The 20355-nt window shown below is 46.2% G+C and overlaps 1 protein-coding gene across 6 annotated transcripts in view; it reads left to right on the top strand.

Annotated features, from left to right (window-relative positions):
- The first annotated feature begins 15601 nt into the window (after positions 1-15601).
- EVA1C (eva-1 homolog C) overlaps positions 15602-20355 on the top strand; it is a 127193-nt gene continuing 122439 nt past the window's right edge. For 2 of the 6 annotated variants that reach the window (XM_025281696.3, XM_006044814.4), the window contains exon 1: positions 15619-16367. In XM_025281696.3, the coding sequence (XP_025137481.2) occupies positions 16208-16367 (160 nt within the window). In that variant the 5' untranslated portion in view covers positions 15619-16207. Of the gene's footprint in view, positions 16368-20355 lie in introns of all 6 variants that reach the window. The other 4 variants (XM_025281676.3, XM_025281685.3, XM_025281690.3 and 1 more) reach the window with 4 other exon arrangements.

Below are 20355 nucleotides of genomic sequence, written 5' to 3'. Positions count from 1 at the left end.
CAACTTGCAGCCAATCCACAAATGGTTTATACATTAAAAGAGGACATTTGGAGATCACAACTCCCCAGATGAATTTCTTGTAGGTGTGTTTTAGTCACTGTGGCATTGAGTGGGGGCTGGGGTGGGGGTATTCTGAACATTCTGCGTGAATCTGCTTGTGAATTCCAGCCATTGTGCCATATATTGTATTTTATATTTGAGGCGGGGGGGATGCCCTCATGTTTAAAAATATACTTCCAATCCATTTGAGGGTGAAAAAAAGTGAAGTCGCTCAGTTGTATCTGATTCTCTGCAACCCCACTGACTGTAGCCTACCAGGCTCCTCCATCCATAGAATTTTAAAGGCAAAAGTACTGGAGTGGGTTTCCATTTCCTTCTCCAGGGGATCTTCCTAATCCAGGGATCAAACCTAGGTCTCCCACATTGTAGGTAGACGCTTTACCATCTGAGCCTCGAGGGAAGCCCCTGCACCGATTCTGCTAGGACAAGTCCCACAAGAGTCATATCCTCAATATATTGTGTTGATGACCAGATCTCAGACCAGACTCTTCAAAAATACTAGGTTATTGAGTCGATGGCCCTGTACTTTGAACAGCAAAATGGAGCAAAATCCATACCCAGTTTAGAGATTAACATGTTAATGATAAATTTCAAAGCTATTGTGAAAACTAGTTTAAGCTCTTAGTTACTGGACAGAAATATGAAAAAATATAAAAAATCTGAATGTCAATGTATTCAAATTGATGGATGGTATGAGAACTTTATACACATAAACAGAATACATTTTCTTCTTAAATATAATGGAATTGTCATAAAAATGGGCAATCTCCTAGGCCACAAAGAAGGTGCAAATTCATTCCCTCCAAATTAATATCATACAGACCATGTTCTCTGACCATCAGGCAGTAAAATTTGACCTTGATAATAAAAAGATAGGCTTTTTAAAATCTCATAAGTCTATGAGAGGGAAAAAAATTCTAAATAATCCTTGGGAAGCACTAGGGAATTTATGAAAGACTTGGAATACAATAAAAATGGGCACTTTACATCTGTGGGACACAAGTCTTAGAGGAAAATTCATAGCTTGAAGCATATGTATCAGAAAGCAAGAAAGACTGAAAACAAATGAACTGATAATACATATTCAAATCAAGAAATTGGAAAAAGTGCAATAGAATAACCAAAAGAAGTAAGAAGGAAAAGGAAGCAAAGATAAGGAGCCAAATCAATTACAAGTAGAATGAGAAAAACAATAGAGAATATTCACAAACCAAAAGCTGATTGCTTTGGTTTTTAGATTAAGTAAACATACCTGTGGCAAGATCAGTGAGGATGGAAAAATAAAGGATGCAAAACAACAAAACACAGGAATAAAACATTATACAAACATAAATTTTAAATAGTAAATATTTAAATATAATTACAAACATATCGAGAAACAACTATTCGAAACACTTTCAAAACTAAAAGTAATCTCAGAGTTAAAGTGACTGCACAACATCTTTAAGGAGAAAATTGTAAAAGAAGATCTTACTAACTAGACAGTAAAATATTCATGGAAGAATGTCTTCATGGTGCATATTTGTTAAGTCTTTCTAAATGAAGCTATAAAAGAAACTATTGCCATTCCAGTCAAAATCAAGAAACTAAAAAAATCCACAATAAATTTGTATAGAAAAATAAATGTCTGTGAGTAGCTAACTCAAAAAGACTTCTTTTTTGGATAAAGACATATCTTAAAGTTATAATAATCAAATTAGAATGGTAATGGTGAAAAAAAAAAGTCAAATAACCTTCAGTTCAGTTCAGTCGCTCAGTCGTGTCCGACTCTTTGCGACCCTGTGAATCGCAGCACATCAGGCCTCCCTGTCCATCACCAACTCCCGGAGTTGACCCAAACTCATGTCCATCGAGTCGATGATGCCATCCAGCCATCTCATCCGCTGTCGTCCCCTTCTCCTCCTGCCCCCAACCCCTCCCAGCATCAGAGTCTTTTCCAATGAGTCAACTCTTCTCATGAGGTGGCCAAAATATTGGAGTTTCAGCTTCAGCATCAGTTCTTCCAATGAACACCCAGGACTGATCTCCTTTAGGATGGACTGATTGGATCTCCTTGCAGTCCAAGGGACTCGCAAGAGTCATCTCCAACACCACAGTTCAAAAGCATCAATTCTTTGAAGAAAGTTCAGCTTTCTTCACAGTCCAACTCTCACATCCATACATGACCACTGGAAAAACCATAGCCTTGACTAGATGGACCTTTGTTGGCAATGTAATGTCTCTGCTTTTTAATACACTATCTAGGTTGGCCATAACTTTCCTTCCAAGCAGTAAGCTTCTTTTAATTTCATGGCTGCAGTCACCATCTGCAGTGATTTTGGAGCCAAAAAAAATAGTCTGACACTGTTTCCACTGTTTCCCCATCGATTTCCCATGAAGTGATGGGACCAGATGCCATGATCTTAGTTTTCAGAATGTTGAGCTTTAAGCCAACTTTTTCACTCTCCTCTTTCATTTTCATCAAGAGGCTTTTTAGTTCCTCTTCACCTTCTGCCATAAGGGTGGTGTCATCTGCATATCTGAGGTTATTGATATTTCTGCTGGCAATCTTGCAGATGTTCAAGCTGGTTTTAGAAAAGGCAGAGGAACCAGAGATCAAATTGCCAACATCCACTGGACCATGGAAAAAGCAAGCGAGTTCCAGAAAAACATCTATTTCTGCTTTATTGACTATGCCAAAGCCTTTGACTGTGTGGATCACAATAAACTGTGGAAAATTCTGAACGAGATGGGAATCCCAGACCACCTGACCTGCCTCTTGAGAAACCTATATGCAGGTCAGGAAGCAACAGTTAGAACTGGACATGGAACAACAGACTGGTTCCAAACAGGAAAAGGAGTATGTCAAGGCTGTATATTGTCACCCTGCTTATTTAACTTATATGCAGAGTACATCATGAGAAATGCTGGGCTGGAAGAAGCACAAGCTGGAATCAAATAACCTTAGGGAACAGAATACAAACTCAAATAAGACCTGTATCATGGAAATATAGGTTAACAACTCTGAAACTGCTTTTCATGTATCCTGGAGTTGAATCAATAAGCAAATGGATGGGAGATAATGGGGATCAGGTTTCTCACTGCTAAAGAGGGTAGATACTTATAAGCAAAAAGGTAAGGCTAAAATTAGGGCTTCCCTGGTAGCCCAGCTGGTAAAGAATCTTCCTGCAGTGCCGGAGACCCAGGTTCAGTTCCTGGGTCAAGAAGATCCCCTGGAGAAGGGATAGGCTACCCACTCTAGTATTCATGGTCTTCTCTGGTGGATCAGATGGTAAAGAAGCCACCTGCAATGCAGGGGACCTGGGTTCAACTCCTGGGGTTGGGAAGACTGGAGAAGGGCATGGCAACCCACTCCAGTCTTCTTGCCTGGAGGATCCTATGGACAGAGGAGCCTGGCAGGCTACAGTCCATGGGCTCACAAAGAGTTCTACACGACTGAATGACTAAACACAGCACAGCAAGGCCAGAATGAACCTGTCGGACTGGATAAAGGCTGGAGACATTGGCGGCCTCGTATTTAATCTAATATAAAGAGATACATTGATACAGAAATAAGTATAGATATTTGTTGTACCTGGATTTGTACACATGCATATATTTCCCAGCTCTTTTCACTGACAGAACTTATAAGCAATGATACCCCAATAGCATTGAGCACACCCAATACCCACATCTTGATTTCTAATACCATTTTCAAATAAAAGGAACCAGGACTCCTTGGAGAAATGGCTGTGACAGGGCACATATAAAATGAGCCCAGAGCATCTTGTAGTACCATAAAGTAAGAAATGCTTTAAGTGGGGGGTGAGGGAGTAGGGGGGCAATTATATGTCAAAGGGACCTAGGAACCAACCTGAGATAGTTCCCACTGGAACAATTTGTGACAAAATAATTAACAATATGAGTGAAAAAATAATCCAAACAATTGGATTATAATCTCAGGTATAAATTAATATTTATAAGTCTATACTGATAAAAAAAATGATTTAAATGGGAGAGAAGATCTTCCTTATAAGGTAAGCTTCCTTACAAATACTTCCTACAAAAGTAATCCCAATAATATATGTAGATATTCCTTGATCCAAGAAGTGGAACTTAGTTCACACACTCCTCCCCCATCCTCCAGTGTAGGCTTGGTGACCAGCTTCCAAAGATTAGAGTATGGCAAAGGAAAAATGGTTGCTTCATAGTGGAGAAACATGACAACCACTACCTTAATTAAGTGATCGAGATTAACATCACTGGCAGTAAGTGATGTTGCTACCATGCACCCTGATGTGATGGGAAGGGTATTTTACATTTAGAGGATCCTTCCCCAAATCCATGACCCCAATCATATTAAAGATGTCATACAAATCTAAGTGGAGGGACAGTCTAAAAATATACATCACCCATACTCTTTAAAACTGTCAAGATCTTGAAAAACAAGGAAAGACTAGGAAACTGTCAAAGATCAGATGCAATTGCAGAGACATGGCAACTAAACACACTTTGATGGCCTGGACTGGATTCTGGGACAGAAAAAGGGACACTAGCGGAGAAGTTAGTGAAATAACGAATGAAGTCTGGAGTTTAGTTAATAGCAGTGTACCACAGTTGGTCTCTTAGTTTGAACACGAGTACCAAAATATGGATGAAAAATATGGCCACTAAATGAAACTGGGTGAGGCTGTACCAAATTCCTCTCTTCATATTTTCTGCAAATCTAGAATTAGTCCAAGATTAAAAATGTATTCAAAAGAAAACCAAGACCTATGCATATATAGGAGCTTGATAAATGGTAAAGATGGCACTCCTCGCTAACAATAGGTTTTCCACCAGAACACAGGTGTCGTGAAACCCACCACTGAATCTAAGCCAAGTGGCAAAGGAAAAGACTCATATCAACTCTGTCATCATTGGACATGTAGCTCAGGTAAGTCTGACATTCATGCCCATCTGATCTACAAATGTGGGGGGCTGACAAAGGGACCATAAACATTTGAGAAAGAGTCTGCTGAGATGGAAAAGGGCTCCTTCAAGGGTGCCTGTGTCTTGGATAAAGTGAAAGATGAATGTGACCACCATCAACATCTCCCTGGGGCAATGCAAGATCAGCAAGTATGACGTGACCATCACTGATATCCTAGGACACAGAGACTTTATCAAAAAGATGACTGCAGGCACATCTCAGCCAGACCATGGTGTCCTGATTGTTGCTGATGGTGAATTTGAAGCTAGTGTCTTCAGACCTATGAGCATGTCCTTCTGGCTTACACACTGGGTGTGAAACAAGTAACTGTTGGTGTTAACAAAAGGGTTCCTACAGCCAGAAAGAGATATGAAGACACTGTTAAGGAAGTCAGCACCTACATTAGGAAAACTGGCTATAAGCCTGACACAGTAGCATTTGTGCCAGCTCTGGTTGGAATGGTGACATTCTGGAGCCATGGAAAGTCATCCATAAAGATGGCCGTGCCAGCAGAACCATACCACCTGAAGCTCTGGATTGTATCCAGCTACCAACTTATCCGACTGACAAGCCCTTCTGTCTGCCCTTCCAGGACATCTATAAAATTGATGGAACTGGTACTATCCCCGTGGAGACTGCTGTTCTCAACCCCCAGCATGGTGGTTACTTGGCTCCAGGCAGTGATACAAATGAAGTCCAGTCCCTTGGAATGCACCATGAGGGAAGCTCTTCCTGGGGAGTCCGTGGGCTTCAGTGTTGAGAAGGTGACTATCAAAGATGTTTGCCATGGCGCCATTCTTATGCTACTGCTACTGCTAAGTCACTTCAGTCGTGTCTGACTCTGTGTGCCCCCATAGACGGCAGCCCACCAGGCTCCTCCATCCCTGGGATTCTCCAGCAAGAATTCTGGAGTGGGTTGCCATTTCCTTCTGCAACCATTCTTATGGTGGCAGTAAATATGACCTACCAGTGGAAGCAGCTGACTTCCTGACCATCCTGAACCGTTCAGGACAAGCCAGTGACATCATGCATCTGTGTGCAGTTGTCTCACAGCTCACATTGCTTGCAGACTTGTGGAACAGTGGAGTTTTGACTGCTGTTCTGAGAAGAAGCTAGAAGGTGGGTCCATATTCTGGAAATCCTGCGAGGCTAATATGTGTGTTGAGAGATTCTCTGATCCTCCTTAGGGTCGTTTTACTGTTCGTGACATGGGCCAGCCAGTTGCTGTGGGTGTCATCAAAGCAGCAGGCTGCTGGATTTGGCAAGGTCACCGAGTCGGCCTAGAAAGTTCAGGAGGCTAAAGTAATATTATCCCAAATGCCTGCACCCCCATTTCAGTGGATGGTAAAAGAATGATCTCGAAACTGTTTGCCTCAATTGGCCATATAAGTGTAATAGTAAAAGACTGGTTAATGATAACAATGTTTCATTAAAAACCTTCAGAAGGGAAAGAGGTTTGGTGAGCCTGGGGTGGGGAGGTAGAGGTTGTTACTGTTGTTGTTTAGTCGCTAAATTGTATCCGACTCTTTTTGCCATCCCATGGACTATAGCCTGCAGTCTCCTCTGTCCCTGGGATTTTCCAGGCAAGAATACTGGTGTGAGTTGCCATGTCCTCTTCCAGGGGATCTTCCCAATCCCAGGACTGAATTCACGTCTCCTGCATTGGCAGGCAGATTCTTTACCACTGAGCCAGGAGGGGGGCAATTTTAAATTATTAGCTTTTAAAATAAACACTTTTTAATGGAAACAACTTGACCAAAACTTAGGCACATAATTTTGAGACCCTTGAAAACAAAGTTTAATGAGCAAAAAGGGGGGGAAAAAAAAAGATGGCCCTAAAGATGAATAGGAAAATGATGGTGTGGTGCATTGCAAAGTGCGCACACAAATTCCTCCCAGCCTGGGCAGTAAGACTGCAGTTCCTTCCTCCAGATGGGGAAAGATTTCTTCACCCGTTCAGGAACAATCTGGAATTAGAGGTCTCAGCAGCTGAGTGGCACTGTTGTCTTCTCCTCCTTTAGGTCTCCTCTCTGAGTATTGATTTTATTTTTTTTATTTTTATTTTATTGACTTTATTTTTCTGGGCTCCAAAGTCACTACAGATGGTGACTGCAGTCATGAAATTAAAAGACGCTTACTCCTTGGAAGGAAAGTTATGACCAACCTAGATAGCATATTCAAAAGCAGAGACATTACTTTGCCAACAAAGGTCCATCTAGTCAAGGCTATGGTTTTTCCAGTGGTCATGTATGGATGTGAGAGTTGGACTGTGAAGAAGGCTGAGTGCCGAAGAATTGATGCTTTTGAACTGTGGTGTTGGAGAAGACTCTTGAGAGTCCCTTGGACTGCAAGGAGATCCAACCAGTCCATTCTGAAGGAGATCAGCCCTGGGATTTCTTTGGAAGGAATGATGCTAAAGCTGAAACTCCAGTACTTTGGCCACCTCGTGCGAAGAGTTGACTCATTGGAAAAGACTCTGATGCTGGGAGGGATTGGGAGCAAGAGGAGAAGGGGACGACAGAGGATGAGATGGCTGGATGGCATCACTGACTCGATGGACGTGAATCTCAGTGAACTCCAGGAGTTGGTGATGGACAGGGAGGCCTGGCGTGCTGCGATTCATGGGGGTCGCAAAGAGTCGGACACGACTGAGCGACTGATCTGATCTGATCTGAACATTTTAACTACGTCAACACTGCAATTTTACTTTGTTGCTATTGAAGTAGTCCTGGATCACTAATTTCACATGTAATCATATTTCCAAAGAGGTTTGTTTGGGGAAGATCAGCCTTGAAAGTGCAAGAAGACTAATGGAATGCCAGGCAGGTCAAGTTGAATGGTGTACACTGGGAGTGGTGGCCAGTTCTGAACGAGTTGGAGAGGAGCGCTGTGGCAGTTTGGGGAGGCGGTGGGACCGTTCCAGGTAGAAGCCATGGCAAAGGCGCTGAGACAGCATCGTAATCAGAGGGATCAGGAAGTAGCAAAGGGGACCGTGTGTCTGCAAGGGAGGCAGGGCCAGAGTCGTATAAGTGAGGTTGTTGGAGAGTCATCCAGACACAGTTTATGCAGTTCTTGTTGGCAAAGTAAGGTCTCTGGAGTATTCAAATTGTCTAGATTTGCAGTTCTTAAATCGGGAACCCAGCTGCCCAGAGCGCCCCAAGAAACTCACAGATTGGACAAGTTTCATAAGTGGAGGGAAATGCATCAATTCCTGACAGCCGTTGCAAAGTGTGAACTCAAGATATTTCATGGTTTGAGCATTCAATTGTGCTCTGTTTCTTTTTTCTTTTTCTTTCTCTGTGTTACTTTTCTGTCAAAGATATCAGCAGTTTTGCAAAGCTGGGATTTCAGTGGTTGTTGTAATAAGAAGTAAGAGCCAAGAAAAATCTACATGAAACAGAAAATAAGGGTAGAAGTGTCTAATGTGATTTCAAGTTTAGAAAGATAGCAGTATGCCTAATAGGTGCACACATCTCCTTAGTAAATAATTGATGTTATTTAAGAATAAAAGAAAAAATATTTTCTTTTAAATGCTGTGCATTTCCCCTCACATAGGTACTTAATTGTTAGAACATAAATACTTGCTAAGTTGTTTGGGTCTAACTATTTCATAAATTTGTAACAATTTGGTAACTTGATTTTTTTTTTTTTTTTAGCCTAGGGCCCTGGGAAAAAGTCTCTGAGACCCTAAGGCCACCACGAGTTGAGAAAGTTTGGGACTCTCTGCTCTATACCCTTAATTGGTACTCACTTTTGAGGATTCAGAATTCCCATCAATGGACTTCAGTTTTTTTTCTTTTTGGTAGCTTTAAGTTTCCCCAGTCAACACAACTGAGCGATTAGTACTACTTTACTTTTTGGGGAATGATCATTTAAATTCAATTTTTCTTTCTTCCTTTCTTTTTGTATACCATGTCCATAGCCATGCTGTTCACAATATCAAGAGGCAGATACAACCCAAGTATCCATCAAAAGATAAAAAGATAAATAAAGTGTGGTGTACACCTACACTGGAATACTATCCAGCCTTAAAAAGGAAGGAAATTCTATACATACAAAACGTGGATGAACCTTGAAGACCTCATGTTAAGTGAAAGAATTCGGACACAAAAGGACAAATGCTATATGATCACAATTGTATGAGGGACCTAGAGTAGTTAGATCCATAGAGACAGAGGTAGAATGTTGATTGTCAGGGCCTGGGGAGAGCGGAGAAAGGAGAGGTCTTGTTTAATGGGGAAAGAGCTCTAGCTTTTGAAGATGAAGAATGTTAGGGAGACAGATGAAGTAATAGTTGCACAACAATGTTAATGTACCAAATGCCATTAAATTGTACACTTAAAAATGGTTAAAATGGTAAATTTTAGGTTAGATGTGTTTTACCACAATAAAAAAAAATGATTTATGAATTTCACAGGTCAGGGTTCATTCCTAAGACATAAATTAAGAGTCTCACCTACAGAGGGCGCCCTTGTCAGTTCCTAGACTTTCCCTTGTGGGGTTGCAGGAACTGTACCTTCATTTGAAAATGGTGAAGATGTTTGGTAGAAACCAACACAATACTGCAATTAGAAATAAATGAATTTTTTTAAATGGTGACGATGCTACCTTTTATGTTATACGTATTTTTATCACAGTAAAAACTAATTTTAAAAAAGCAAGATTACATAGTGTGAGGCCTTTTAGGATTGGACGAGCTGATGTCCAGATTTGGCTGAATTTAATCATTCACAATACTCCAAGAACCAAACAGCCCCCCAGAAAAACATTTGTTCATACTATATTCTTCATCTACAAAGAGAAAAATATGAACAACATAGAAACAACATGCAAAAAAAAAAAAAAGAAAGAAATTAAAATATGTATTTAAGAAAACATTGGGCTTCCCTGGTGGCTCAAATGGTAAAGAATCTGCCTGTGGTACAGGAGACTCAGGTTCAATCCCTGGATCGGGAAGATCCCCTGCAGAAGGGAAGGGCTACCCATTCCAGCATTCTTGCCTGGAGACATTCCATAAACAGAGGAGCCTGGCAGACTGCAGTCCATGGGGTCACAAAGAGTCAGACAGGACAGAGCAACTAAGCGCACACACACACACACACACAAGCAAAAGCATTAAGGAATGTCAAGGAACCAGTAGAGATTTAGCCCAGTTTCCTGAAATCCTACGTCTAATTTAGAGTGTGGGCTTTTAGAGCCAAAGTGGAATTTTGAGTCCAGCATTTTCCTCTTGAAACTTGAAAAATGAAAGACAGGGAGGTCCAATGCCTCTGTGGGTGGCTGTCTGTGGGTGGCAGGGACCAGGTACAGACTACTGCACTTGACGCCTTTGACCTTGGACCAACCCCAGTGTTGAGCCCATATCCTTCAAGGCCTCCTTCCAAGGACTTTTGGGTCAAACATTCCCCTCGCAGCCTCTCTCCGCTCCATCCCCAGCTTTCACAGTCCTCAGCAAGCATGCTGTTTGCTATTGATGTGGCTCTTTTGTGCCAGCTCTATAAACAAACCACCGTTTGTTGCTTTCTAAAAATAAGCCTTTTTAGCTCTGGATGACATTAGGCCTCAGTATCCTGAGCTGAAAGGTTGTTTCTTTGCAGCTGACAAATGGTGGCTTATGTCTTCTCAGAGCAGCTGCAGCCCATCTTTGTTGAGAGCCCCAAAGCCTTACCTTGATGGCTTAGAGAGAGGACCTGCTCGGGGCTGGGAGTTGAAGTGCCTAGCACACAAACATCCTCCAAAATAGATTTGGCTACATGGGGAGGATCTCAAGAAAGGAGGAAAATAAGGTGGAAGCTTAGAGCCGTGAAGAAGGAACAGGGTGGCTTCAAAAGGAAAAAATTAAAACAGCAGGAATTAAGGTATGTAATTTACAATGTCCACCAAGGATGCATCTTAGACACAGAACAATTATTCCAGGTACGAAAGCACTTCTCAAGCTCATATGCAAGAAGGGCCAATGGTCCATTCCATAGAAAGCAACACTTTTATTTTATTCTGTCTTAGCATCCATCTCCTAATTCCTGTGCCTTTGCAGTTTAAGAGGACTTCAGATCCTGCTGCAGTTGATCTGCATGAGTTGGGTTGTCGGTTTCTGTATCTGAGACAAGGACATACTGGTAGTGCCTGGGCCAGCTTCATGGGCACGTGGCCTGTGCAGTCGCTCAGGGCCCTGTGTTCGAAGAGACCATGCTGGGTTTACTGCCCTGCCATCACTACCTTGAAATTTGTAATAATTTTTGAGCAAGGAGCCACGCATTTCCATTTTGCTACTGAAGCCGAAGCTCTAATACTTTGGCCACCTGATGTGAAGAGCTGACTTTTTGGAAAGGACCCTGATGCTGCAAAAGATTGAAGGCGGGAGGAGAACGGGACGACAGAGGACGAGATGGTTGGATGCCATCACTGACTCAATAGACATGAGTTTGAGCAAGCTCCGGGAGATGATGAAGGACAGGGAAGCCTGGCATGCTGCGGTCCATGGGGTTGCAAAGAATCAGACACGACTGAGCGACTGAACAACAGCAGTTAATTCTGTAGCTGGTCTCAGTCAGTACCCCAGAGCTTAGGTATCTGATGGTTTATTTTCAGAGAGGGAAATGGGAGCAGGGGGTAACTGGCTTCCATTTTGCTGGGAGCACACAAAGTATGAGGAAAGGAGAAAAAAATAAATAGAATTCTTTAATTTTCTCGCAAGATGTCAAAATTCTTAAAGAGATCAGATTAGGACTAAGATGTGATTTAACAGGGAGCAAATGAGGGGCACAGCAGAGAGCAGGCAGGGTCTTGTCCTCCAGCCTCATCACTCACATCCCGCGGCCGAGTTGCTCCATCCTTCCCGAACACCTTTCCAATCTGGCCACTTCCCCCTTCTCTCTGGGCCTGCAAAGCCCCAGGCCAGGGTGCAGTCACAGCCTCCTTGTTACTCTCCCCTCCTGACCATCTCCCTGGACTCACCCGTGGTCTTTGTTTGTACTTCAAAAAAAAGAAAGAAAGTGAAGTCGCTCATTTGTGTCCGACTCTTTGCAATCCCATGGACTGTAACCTACCAGGGTCCTCTGTCCATAGGATTTTCCAGGAAAGAATACCGGAGTGGGTTGCTATTTTCTTCTCCAGGGGATCTTCCCAATCCAGGGGTCGAACCCGTATCTCCTGTGTTGTCAGATGGGTTCTTTACCACTGAGCCACCAGGAAAGCCTATAAATATATGCCAGTGCAGGAGACCTAAGAGACTTGGATTCGATCCCTGGGTTGGGAAGATCCCCTGGAGGAGGGCATGGCCACCCACTCTAGTATTGTTGGCTGGAGAATTCCATGGACAGAGGAGACTGTTGGGCTACAGTCCATAGGGTCGCAAACAGTCAGACATGACTGAAGCGACTTAGCATGCACGAGTCACTTTGCTGTACAGCAGTAATTAACACAACATTGTAAATCAACTATACTTCAATAAAAAATTTAAATAGAAAGGTTTTAAATGAACAAGCAGCTTTCTGGGAAATTCCTTGGCAGTCCGGCACTTAAATCTCTGTGCCTCCACTGCAGCGGGTTTGGGTTCATCCCTGTGAATCGAGATCCCGCATGCCTTGTAGCATGGCCAAAAAAGAAAATAGCTTTATGGAGATATAACGCACATACCACACAACTTACCCATTTACAGTTCAGTGAGCTTTGGCATATTATTTTTTTTTTTGAAGTTATGGTAACTACACAGCATAAAATCTGCCACTTTAAGTGTACAATTCAGTGGCGTTAATTACATCCAGAGTGTTACATACCCATCATCACCATCTATTTCCAGAACTTTTTCATTGCCCCAAACAGAAGCCACATATCCATTAAGAAATAGTTCTCTTTTCTCCTTTATCCCACCTCTCAGTTACCTCTAATTTCTTCTCTGTCTCTATAAATTGGTCTGCTGTGGATATTTCATGTAAGTGGTATTCATGCAATGCTTATCATTTTCTTATTTCACCTAGCGTGTTTTTAAGCTGTTTCCATGCTGTAGCATGTATCAGAAGTTCATTCCTTTTTATGACTGGTAAGATTCCACACTTTGTTCATCCATTCATCCATCCATGGATGCTTAGATTGCTCTCCATTTGGCTACTGTGAATAAAGCTGCTATGAACACAGATGCACAAATCTCTCTTGGACTTGATTCTTTTGGGTGTATTATCACCCCTGGACCTGTTGTTGACCACTCCAGTCCAGTTGCACTCAGCAGAGTCATCTGTTACCAACACACACTTGGTTGTGTCCCTCATCGGCTTACAACAGTTTGCTAGCTTAAGATGGAAATGCTCACAAAGCTGAGGACAAAGATGGCAACGCTCACCAAGGTCTCTGGTCCCTGAGCTCTGGCGGCTGACCTCTCCACATCACCTTGCCCTACCCTTTTCTCTCTCTTTCGTCCCCTCCACGCTTCTCAATGGAGCTATGTTCCATTTGGATTTCACATGTGCTCATTCATTTTCCTAAGATATTCTGTGTGTGTGTTTGCTCAGTCGTGTCTGACTCTTTGCGACTCCACGGACTATAGCCTGCCAGGCTCCTCTGTCCATGGAATTTCCCAAGCAAGAATAGTGGAGTGGGTTGCCATTTCCTATTCCAGAGGATCTTCCCAACTCAGGGACTGAACCTGCATCTCTTGTATCTCCTGCATTAAAAGGTAGATTCTTTACCACTGCACCACCTTAGACTTGGTGTTCTTCTAAGAACACTCCTAAGATGTTTATCCTCCCCAAATTTCCTAGCTTTTGCTTGACCAACTCTTCCCATCTTTCTCACCCATGTAATCTTAAAAAGGGCTTCCCTGGTGCCTCAGTCTTAAAAAGGTTGCAAACACCTGCCTTGCTCACTCCTTCCCCTCCTCCCACACTCCCTCTGTCTTGCTCCTGCAGTCCCTTGCTGCATTCATTTGGCGTTACCAGTTCAATGTCTGTCTTCCTCACCCGTTGTTGTTGTTTACTTGCTAAATCATGTGCAACCGCATGGACTGTTGCCTACTAGGCTCCTCTGTCCATGGGATTTCCCAGGCAAGAACACTGGAGTAGGTTGCCATTTCCTACTCCAGGGGATCTTCCCAACCCAGGGATCGAACCTGAGACTCGTGGACTAACAGGTGGGTCAGCGAGCCACCAGGGAAGCCTCTTCCCCTGTGCCAGTGACTAATGTTGACTGAGCACTTCCTCCTTCCAGGCCCAGTTCCTACCCTCCTCACCTATATCAACTCCTTAAATCTTCACAGTAAGCCTGCCGCCTTTACAGATACGGAAGCCTGGGGATGCTGTCCCCGTTAGGAGCAGTGCCCACACTGGCATCCTTGCAGGACAGTGGTGGGAGCCCCCAGCCCTGAGGGAGCATGGTTCCCTTCCTGGGCCAGCATATTCAGCTCCTAGCAGAGGATCTAGCCCACATAGGTACCTAACTCCCATCCAAACTAGATGGATCAATGGAATGCAAGGTACATGGAGGAAACTTGAGTTTTGAGCAAAGGTCACTTACTGAATGGCTGCTAGGTGCTAGGCATCCTTACCCACCCCACCTCCCGCCCCCAGCCTCAGTTTCCCCAACCTTGAAAGTGCACAAGAATACTGAGGTTCAAGGATTATTGAGAAGGCTGAACGTTTTCATGTAGGCTTTAAAAATCCTGGTGCCTGGGTCCCACTAACATATGTTGATGGTTACATCTGCCGCGCTCCCCGCCCCACCCGACCCCAGACAGATGAGGAAATGGCCGGAATCTTCCCTTCCCGAGCACAGAGTGGGACGCGATGACATCCAGCCCCGGGGGCCTTGCGGCCCACCTCTCAGAGGTTCCCGCAGGTAGGCCAGCGAGTCGCTCCGGGTTTCCTCTCCAGGCCTTCACGGCACGCGGTGCGGCGCGTCTCCCCGTCCCGGGCATTTGAGACCCGGGGGGCCCGCAGGGCGCCTGGGCCCGCCTTGGGCCTCATTATCTACGTTTCCGCGTCAGGCCCGCGGCGAACTTGGCAGGCGCTCGCGCGGTGTTCGGGAACACTCTGTGCCGAGCGCGCTCCCGCCCGCCTCCCTCCCCGCCGGCCCGGATGCCCCGCGCAGGTTTGGGTCCATGGACCCCCAGGTACGGCACCCGGCGCGCATCCACGGAGCCCCCGTGCCCTTGTCCTCGGTGTCCCCCGAGCCCGGGTGGTGCGAAAATCCGCTCCTCGCCCACTGGCAGGGCGTCCAAACGTAGGTTACCCCGCGCGTCATCGAGAGGTTCAGAAAGATGCTGTGGCCCCATTTTAAAACAAAGCCCGTTTATTAGCGTTCGGCCGCAGTCTGGGCCGGCCCAGTGTCAGATCTTGAGCGCAGCCGACTCCCAGTACCCACAGGAAAAGTAGGCAGCTAAAAGAAACCTGTTCTGGACCATGTGATCCGTTTGGAGCACAATGCCTCCCCTTTCCGCCCCCACCTCCGCCCCGCGACGGTTCCCGTCAGGGCTGCGTCAGATTTGGCGATCGCCAAGGCTCCGGGGTCTTAGTCTCCTCTGCTGTGAAATGGGGATAACAGTGCGTGCTTGGTGACTCTGCACGTGGAGCGCGGCCGGTCGCCAAAGACTTCAGTGCTGCGGTCCCACACCTCCCGGACCCCACCTTCCCGAGGCCCCCACCCCAGCCTCGGCCCCGCCCCGGGGCTCCCTGGCTCAGCGCGCGGCGCTGGCTCCAAAGTGCGTCACGGGCGCTCCTCCGGCGGCCAGGGCGAGGCTGGCACGGGGCCAGCGCGGGCCTGGCCGGGGGTGCCGGGCGGTCTCGGGGGGGAGGGGACCCGGGGTGTGCAAGGCACTCCAGTCGTGCGCTGTTGGGGGCGCCCTCCGCGGCGGGCAGCGCGCCAGGGCCCCGGCCTCCGGCAGCCTCGGGGGCGCGGAGGGGCTACACTTTCCCTTCGCCCCCCGCCCTCGTTTCCTCCTGCGCGGCCCGCAGCAGAGATTTCCTCTCGGGGAAACTACGCGGATCCTTCCCGGGGCTCCTCGCCCCGCCCCAGGTCTCCGCCCCCCTCTTCGCTGGGGAGCCGGTGCTCGCCCGCGGCGGGGAGGAGGCGCTGGCAGCCTGGGCCGGGAGGTGGCAGGGGGCCGCGGAGACGTCGGCTACCGACTCGTCCTGCCATGTGACGCCGCCCTCCGTCCCGGATCCCCCGTGCGCCCCGGGCCCGCGCCCGCGCTCCGTCGCGCGGCACATCATGCTGCTTCCCGGCCATGCGCGCCCACCGTCCGCCCCGCAACCCGCGCAGCATCCCGGCCTCCGCAGGCAGGTAGAGCCTCCCGGGCAGCTCCTGCGTCTCTTCTACTGCACCGTCCTTGTTTGCTCCAGAGAGATCGCGGCGCTCACGGACTTCTCCGGTAAGAAGCGACCTCCCTCGCTGAGCGCCCCCCGGCGCCGCGGGGCGCTAAGGTGAGCCCTCGGTTGGGGGCCGGCGCCCGAGGGTGCAAGGCCGGGTTGCTTGAAAGTTAGGGCGAGCTAGGAGCCCTAACTTTTTCTTGCCTGAGGCGAACTCTTCGCATATAAGTAGCTGCATGTGGGATGCCGACAGAGGGGGTCCCCCAAGAAAGAAGGGTGGGTAGAATTTGGAGTTTGTCTCCGGATGAGTTGACCTCGTCAGTATCCCAGGATCAGGGACCAGACTCCGAAGGATGCGTATCGGTTTAAAGCACCTTACGCTGAGTTCTGTGCACCGAGCTCAGCGCTGTTGGTACACGTGTTGTGGTCTGCGTTGTACCTGGTTTGCTTTAAGCGCAGTTTGGGTGTGCCCCAGCCGACCTCGCGGGTGCCCACGTAAGGAAACCAGTCCAGGAGACATTTGACCTTAAGTCTTTGCCAACAGACCTGAGGGAAACCCGGGGGTGGGGTGGTGGAAGGTCCGGTGGAAATGCCATGAGAGATGAGTAGAAGCTTGCAGTACAGAGAGAGGAGACTCAGGGGTAAGACTTTACCGCCAAAAGGCACCAGAGTTGGTCCCTTCCAGCCCCCATCGCCTTAAAAAAAGAAAAGAATAAAGACTTCCTCTCCCAGTAACCGATGAGGCTTTTTTTGGGGGGGAGACTGAGCCGATCTCAGATAGTTCTGGGGTTGTAGGTGGGGCACCACAAAGGGAGAGAGGTTTCTGAATTGATGGGGCTAGAGGGACAGCATTCTTAAATTACCTTTGTGCTTGCTGAGAGTAACCAGACGTCCCTGCGAAGGTGGATCAGACCTGGGTCTCCGTCTGGCGAGGCTGGTGGCCCTTCACCCTTTCCTCGCCCCTGCCCAGCCCCGGAAGCAGCTGAGTCCCATTCTTTGCCTTCTCCCGCATCTCCTGTCAAGGCCAGGCTTCCCGCATCTCTGCCTTGAAGGTCTTTTGCGGTGTAATCACAGTCAACAAGGCTCCTTCCTCAGACCCTGTTTGTGCAATACGCTAGTACATGGCAAGGGACACTGGCAAACCAGAAGCTGAGTTGGGTTTCTAGTTTACTTACAGAGAATGTCATTGTTAGCTGAGAGCCCTCGGGTCAGAGGTTCTTTGCTTTGAATATTTAATATCAAGGCAGTGTTTCTACCTCGCAAAGGAAGCCAAGACATGCCTATTTGGCAAGGAAACTGAGGTCCTTAAGACCGAGGGTCAGAGCGCTGTGGTAAATGTGCTGGGAAAAAATGCTGAATTTCAAGTGCTATTGACTTTTTTTTTTTTTGGTAATAGAACTTTCTTGGCTGCTAGAAAAGTTCTGTCTTTGCTGATTTAAGCTATGGAAAGCAGTCTGAATTCAGCCACCGGCAGGCTGAGAATATTGTTGAGCAAAGAACAGAAAGCCAACAAGCCTTTCTACAGCGTGACATCACTGTAACTGAACAAATATTGCTTTAGGTGCCGTTGCGGTGTAACCATTAGATTGTTCTCACAGACTACAGGCACTTAGAGCTTGTTTCTTTAGTGAAGCGGTTGCAATCCTTGAAGCAGTCTATAGGTTACCACCCAAGTTTGGAACTGTCTGAAGGTAACAACTGTTTCAGAGGGTGAACTTGAGCTGTCAAACAGAGATGCTGTAAACTTGGAAGTGGATGTTTTCATACATATTTCTCTAAATGATTAAATGATAAAAGAAATTTTCTTGTGCTTTTAGTGGGAACCTACATTCCAGGGGTTGAGACTCCCTGAGCCAATATTCGGTTGATGGTGACATTGCCCGGCAACCCCCATGTTTTCTCTGGCCAACCTTGCTCTTTAGAGATCTGAAGACCAGGGAGAAAGTGTCTGGGAGCCTTTTGGGGAGAAGAAAAGGAAAAGAACCTTGTCTGAAACCACAGACACACTCACGTTTAGATCTAAATTCTAGCTTGTATGGCTTTAGGGAAATATTAGAAAAGGCTCAGGGAGAAAGATAATGTCTTCCAAAATGGATTCATTTGACTTGAAACTTAATGAACCTTTAGGGACCCCCCCCCCCAACCACATGACATACACCATCCAAGAAAATTCTTAAGCTCCAAAGATGACAGTCTGAGGGTTCAGTTGAAAGCTTTAGTTGACACAGTGGATCCTGGTCATGTGACTCCAACACATACACCCACATAGACACAGACACACACATCCCCCCCCTCCCCAACTCCCACCTCTGTGGCCTCAAAGCCTGATTCCTGCCTTCCTGGGAACAAGAGATCCTGTTCCTGAACTTAGAGGGGTGTGTAGAAACCAGTGCCTGAAAAGAGACAGTGGACCCTCCCCTTCGGAGCCTGCAGCAATAGCTGAGCACTGGAGAACAGCATTTGATGTCTTTGCTTGCTTGTTTTTCTAAACAAGGAAACATCAAAAATCCAGACAGATGGAGGGTGGAGGGAACTTGGGACCCTTTCAGCCTTCGTGAAGAAGGGGATGGAAGGAGGATGGTGAATCCAGGTGAAAGAAAGTGCTGAAATGAAAGGGGTCCTAACTTTTGTCTGTACAGTATTGGGCCTCCTGGGAGATTAGCAGCACAGAGTTTTGGAAAGTTACTTAAGCCTTTCTCTTCTTTGCAACTCTTCCTTGAGCTTTTTTTTTTTTTCCCTGAGGCTGTCAGCTGGTGTAGTTTTCCTGGGTCATTGGTTTTTTTGCCCCGGGGATTCCAGCATCAGATCTCACTCTTAATAAGCCAGAGGCTGCATCAGGGCCTCCTCTCCTCCCCCTTCATGCTCGTGACTTGTGCTAATCACCTCCAAGCCTGCTAGGAAACAGGCTCCCTAAACACCCCCTTCCCTCTCCTCCCTGAAGACATTGAGATGCTGCCAGCGGCCACTGGAAGACTATCATCACTGCATTAAAAACACATCCCAGGAAGGCAAGAACAGTTCATGCAAAATTAGTGCCTCTGATCCTTAATCCCAAACTCAAATGCGCTTGGCTTTCATCCATTTTCCTCTTTGGGATAGCGTTCTGTTCTTTTGACTGCATTCCCAACTTCAGGATTTAGCCAGAGAGGTCCAAACTGATCATTGATATATATATGTTTTTTCATATATAGAAATACAATGTCAGCATCATCTTTGTTCAAAGAACAAGGCAGGATGAGGGCAGAGGGGAGGGAGGGGTGCCATTTTGGTTCCAATGATTAAAAAGATCCTAAAGATCCTTTCTACATGTGGTCTGGCTTTCAAGAGTGATGTTTTGGTGTGTCTCTGAACTTAGTTTGCCGTGTCCCTCAGGTCTTATTTGTTTTTTAAAAAATAATATTTACTTACTTGGCTGTGTCAGATCTTAGTTTTGGCACATGGGCTCCTTGTTGTGGCGCTTGGACTCTTGAGTTGTGGCATTTGGGCTTCGTTGACTCTCGAGTTGTGGCATTTGGGCTTCGTTGACTCTCGAGTTGTGGCATTTGGGCTTCGTTGACTCTCGAGTTGTGGCATTTGGGCTTCGTTGACTCTCGAGTTGTGGCATTTGGGCTTCGTTGACTCTCGAGTTGTGGCACATGGGCTTCGTTGACTCTCAGGTTGTGGCATATGGGCTTCATTGCTCTGAGACACATGGGATCCTATCAGTAGTTCCCTGACCAGGGGTTGAACCTTGCATTGCAAGGCAGATTCTTAACTACTGGACCACCAGAGACGTCCCATCTTGTTTATTTATCTATATATTGTTGATGGTTTTATTCCCTGCAGAGAGCAGGTACGGTCTTCTCTCTCTACTCTTTCCTTTTCTCCCTCTTCTGTTTTTTTTTCTTTTCTTTTCTTTCTTCTCAAAGATGCTCAAAGTGATTGATGGACTGATGAGGGAGGGAAGGAACAGATGGAAAATTAATCATGTTCCCACTTGGATTCCTAGAAAACTCCTGACTTTTGACAAAAAGAGTCATGATCATATGTTGACACATTTGGTTTTACCCT

This window comes from Bubalus bubalis, chromosome 1 (genome assembly GCF_019923935.1).
Source record: "Bubalus bubalis isolate 160015118507 breed Murrah chromosome 1, NDDB_SH_1, whole genome shotgun sequence".
In the NCBI taxonomy this organism is placed as follows: domain Eukaryota; kingdom Metazoa; phylum Chordata; class Mammalia; order Artiodactyla; family Bovidae; genus Bubalus; species Bubalus bubalis.
The sequence above is the reverse complement of the archived record's forward strand: the minus strand, read 5'-3'. Positions and strand labels throughout refer to the sequence as shown.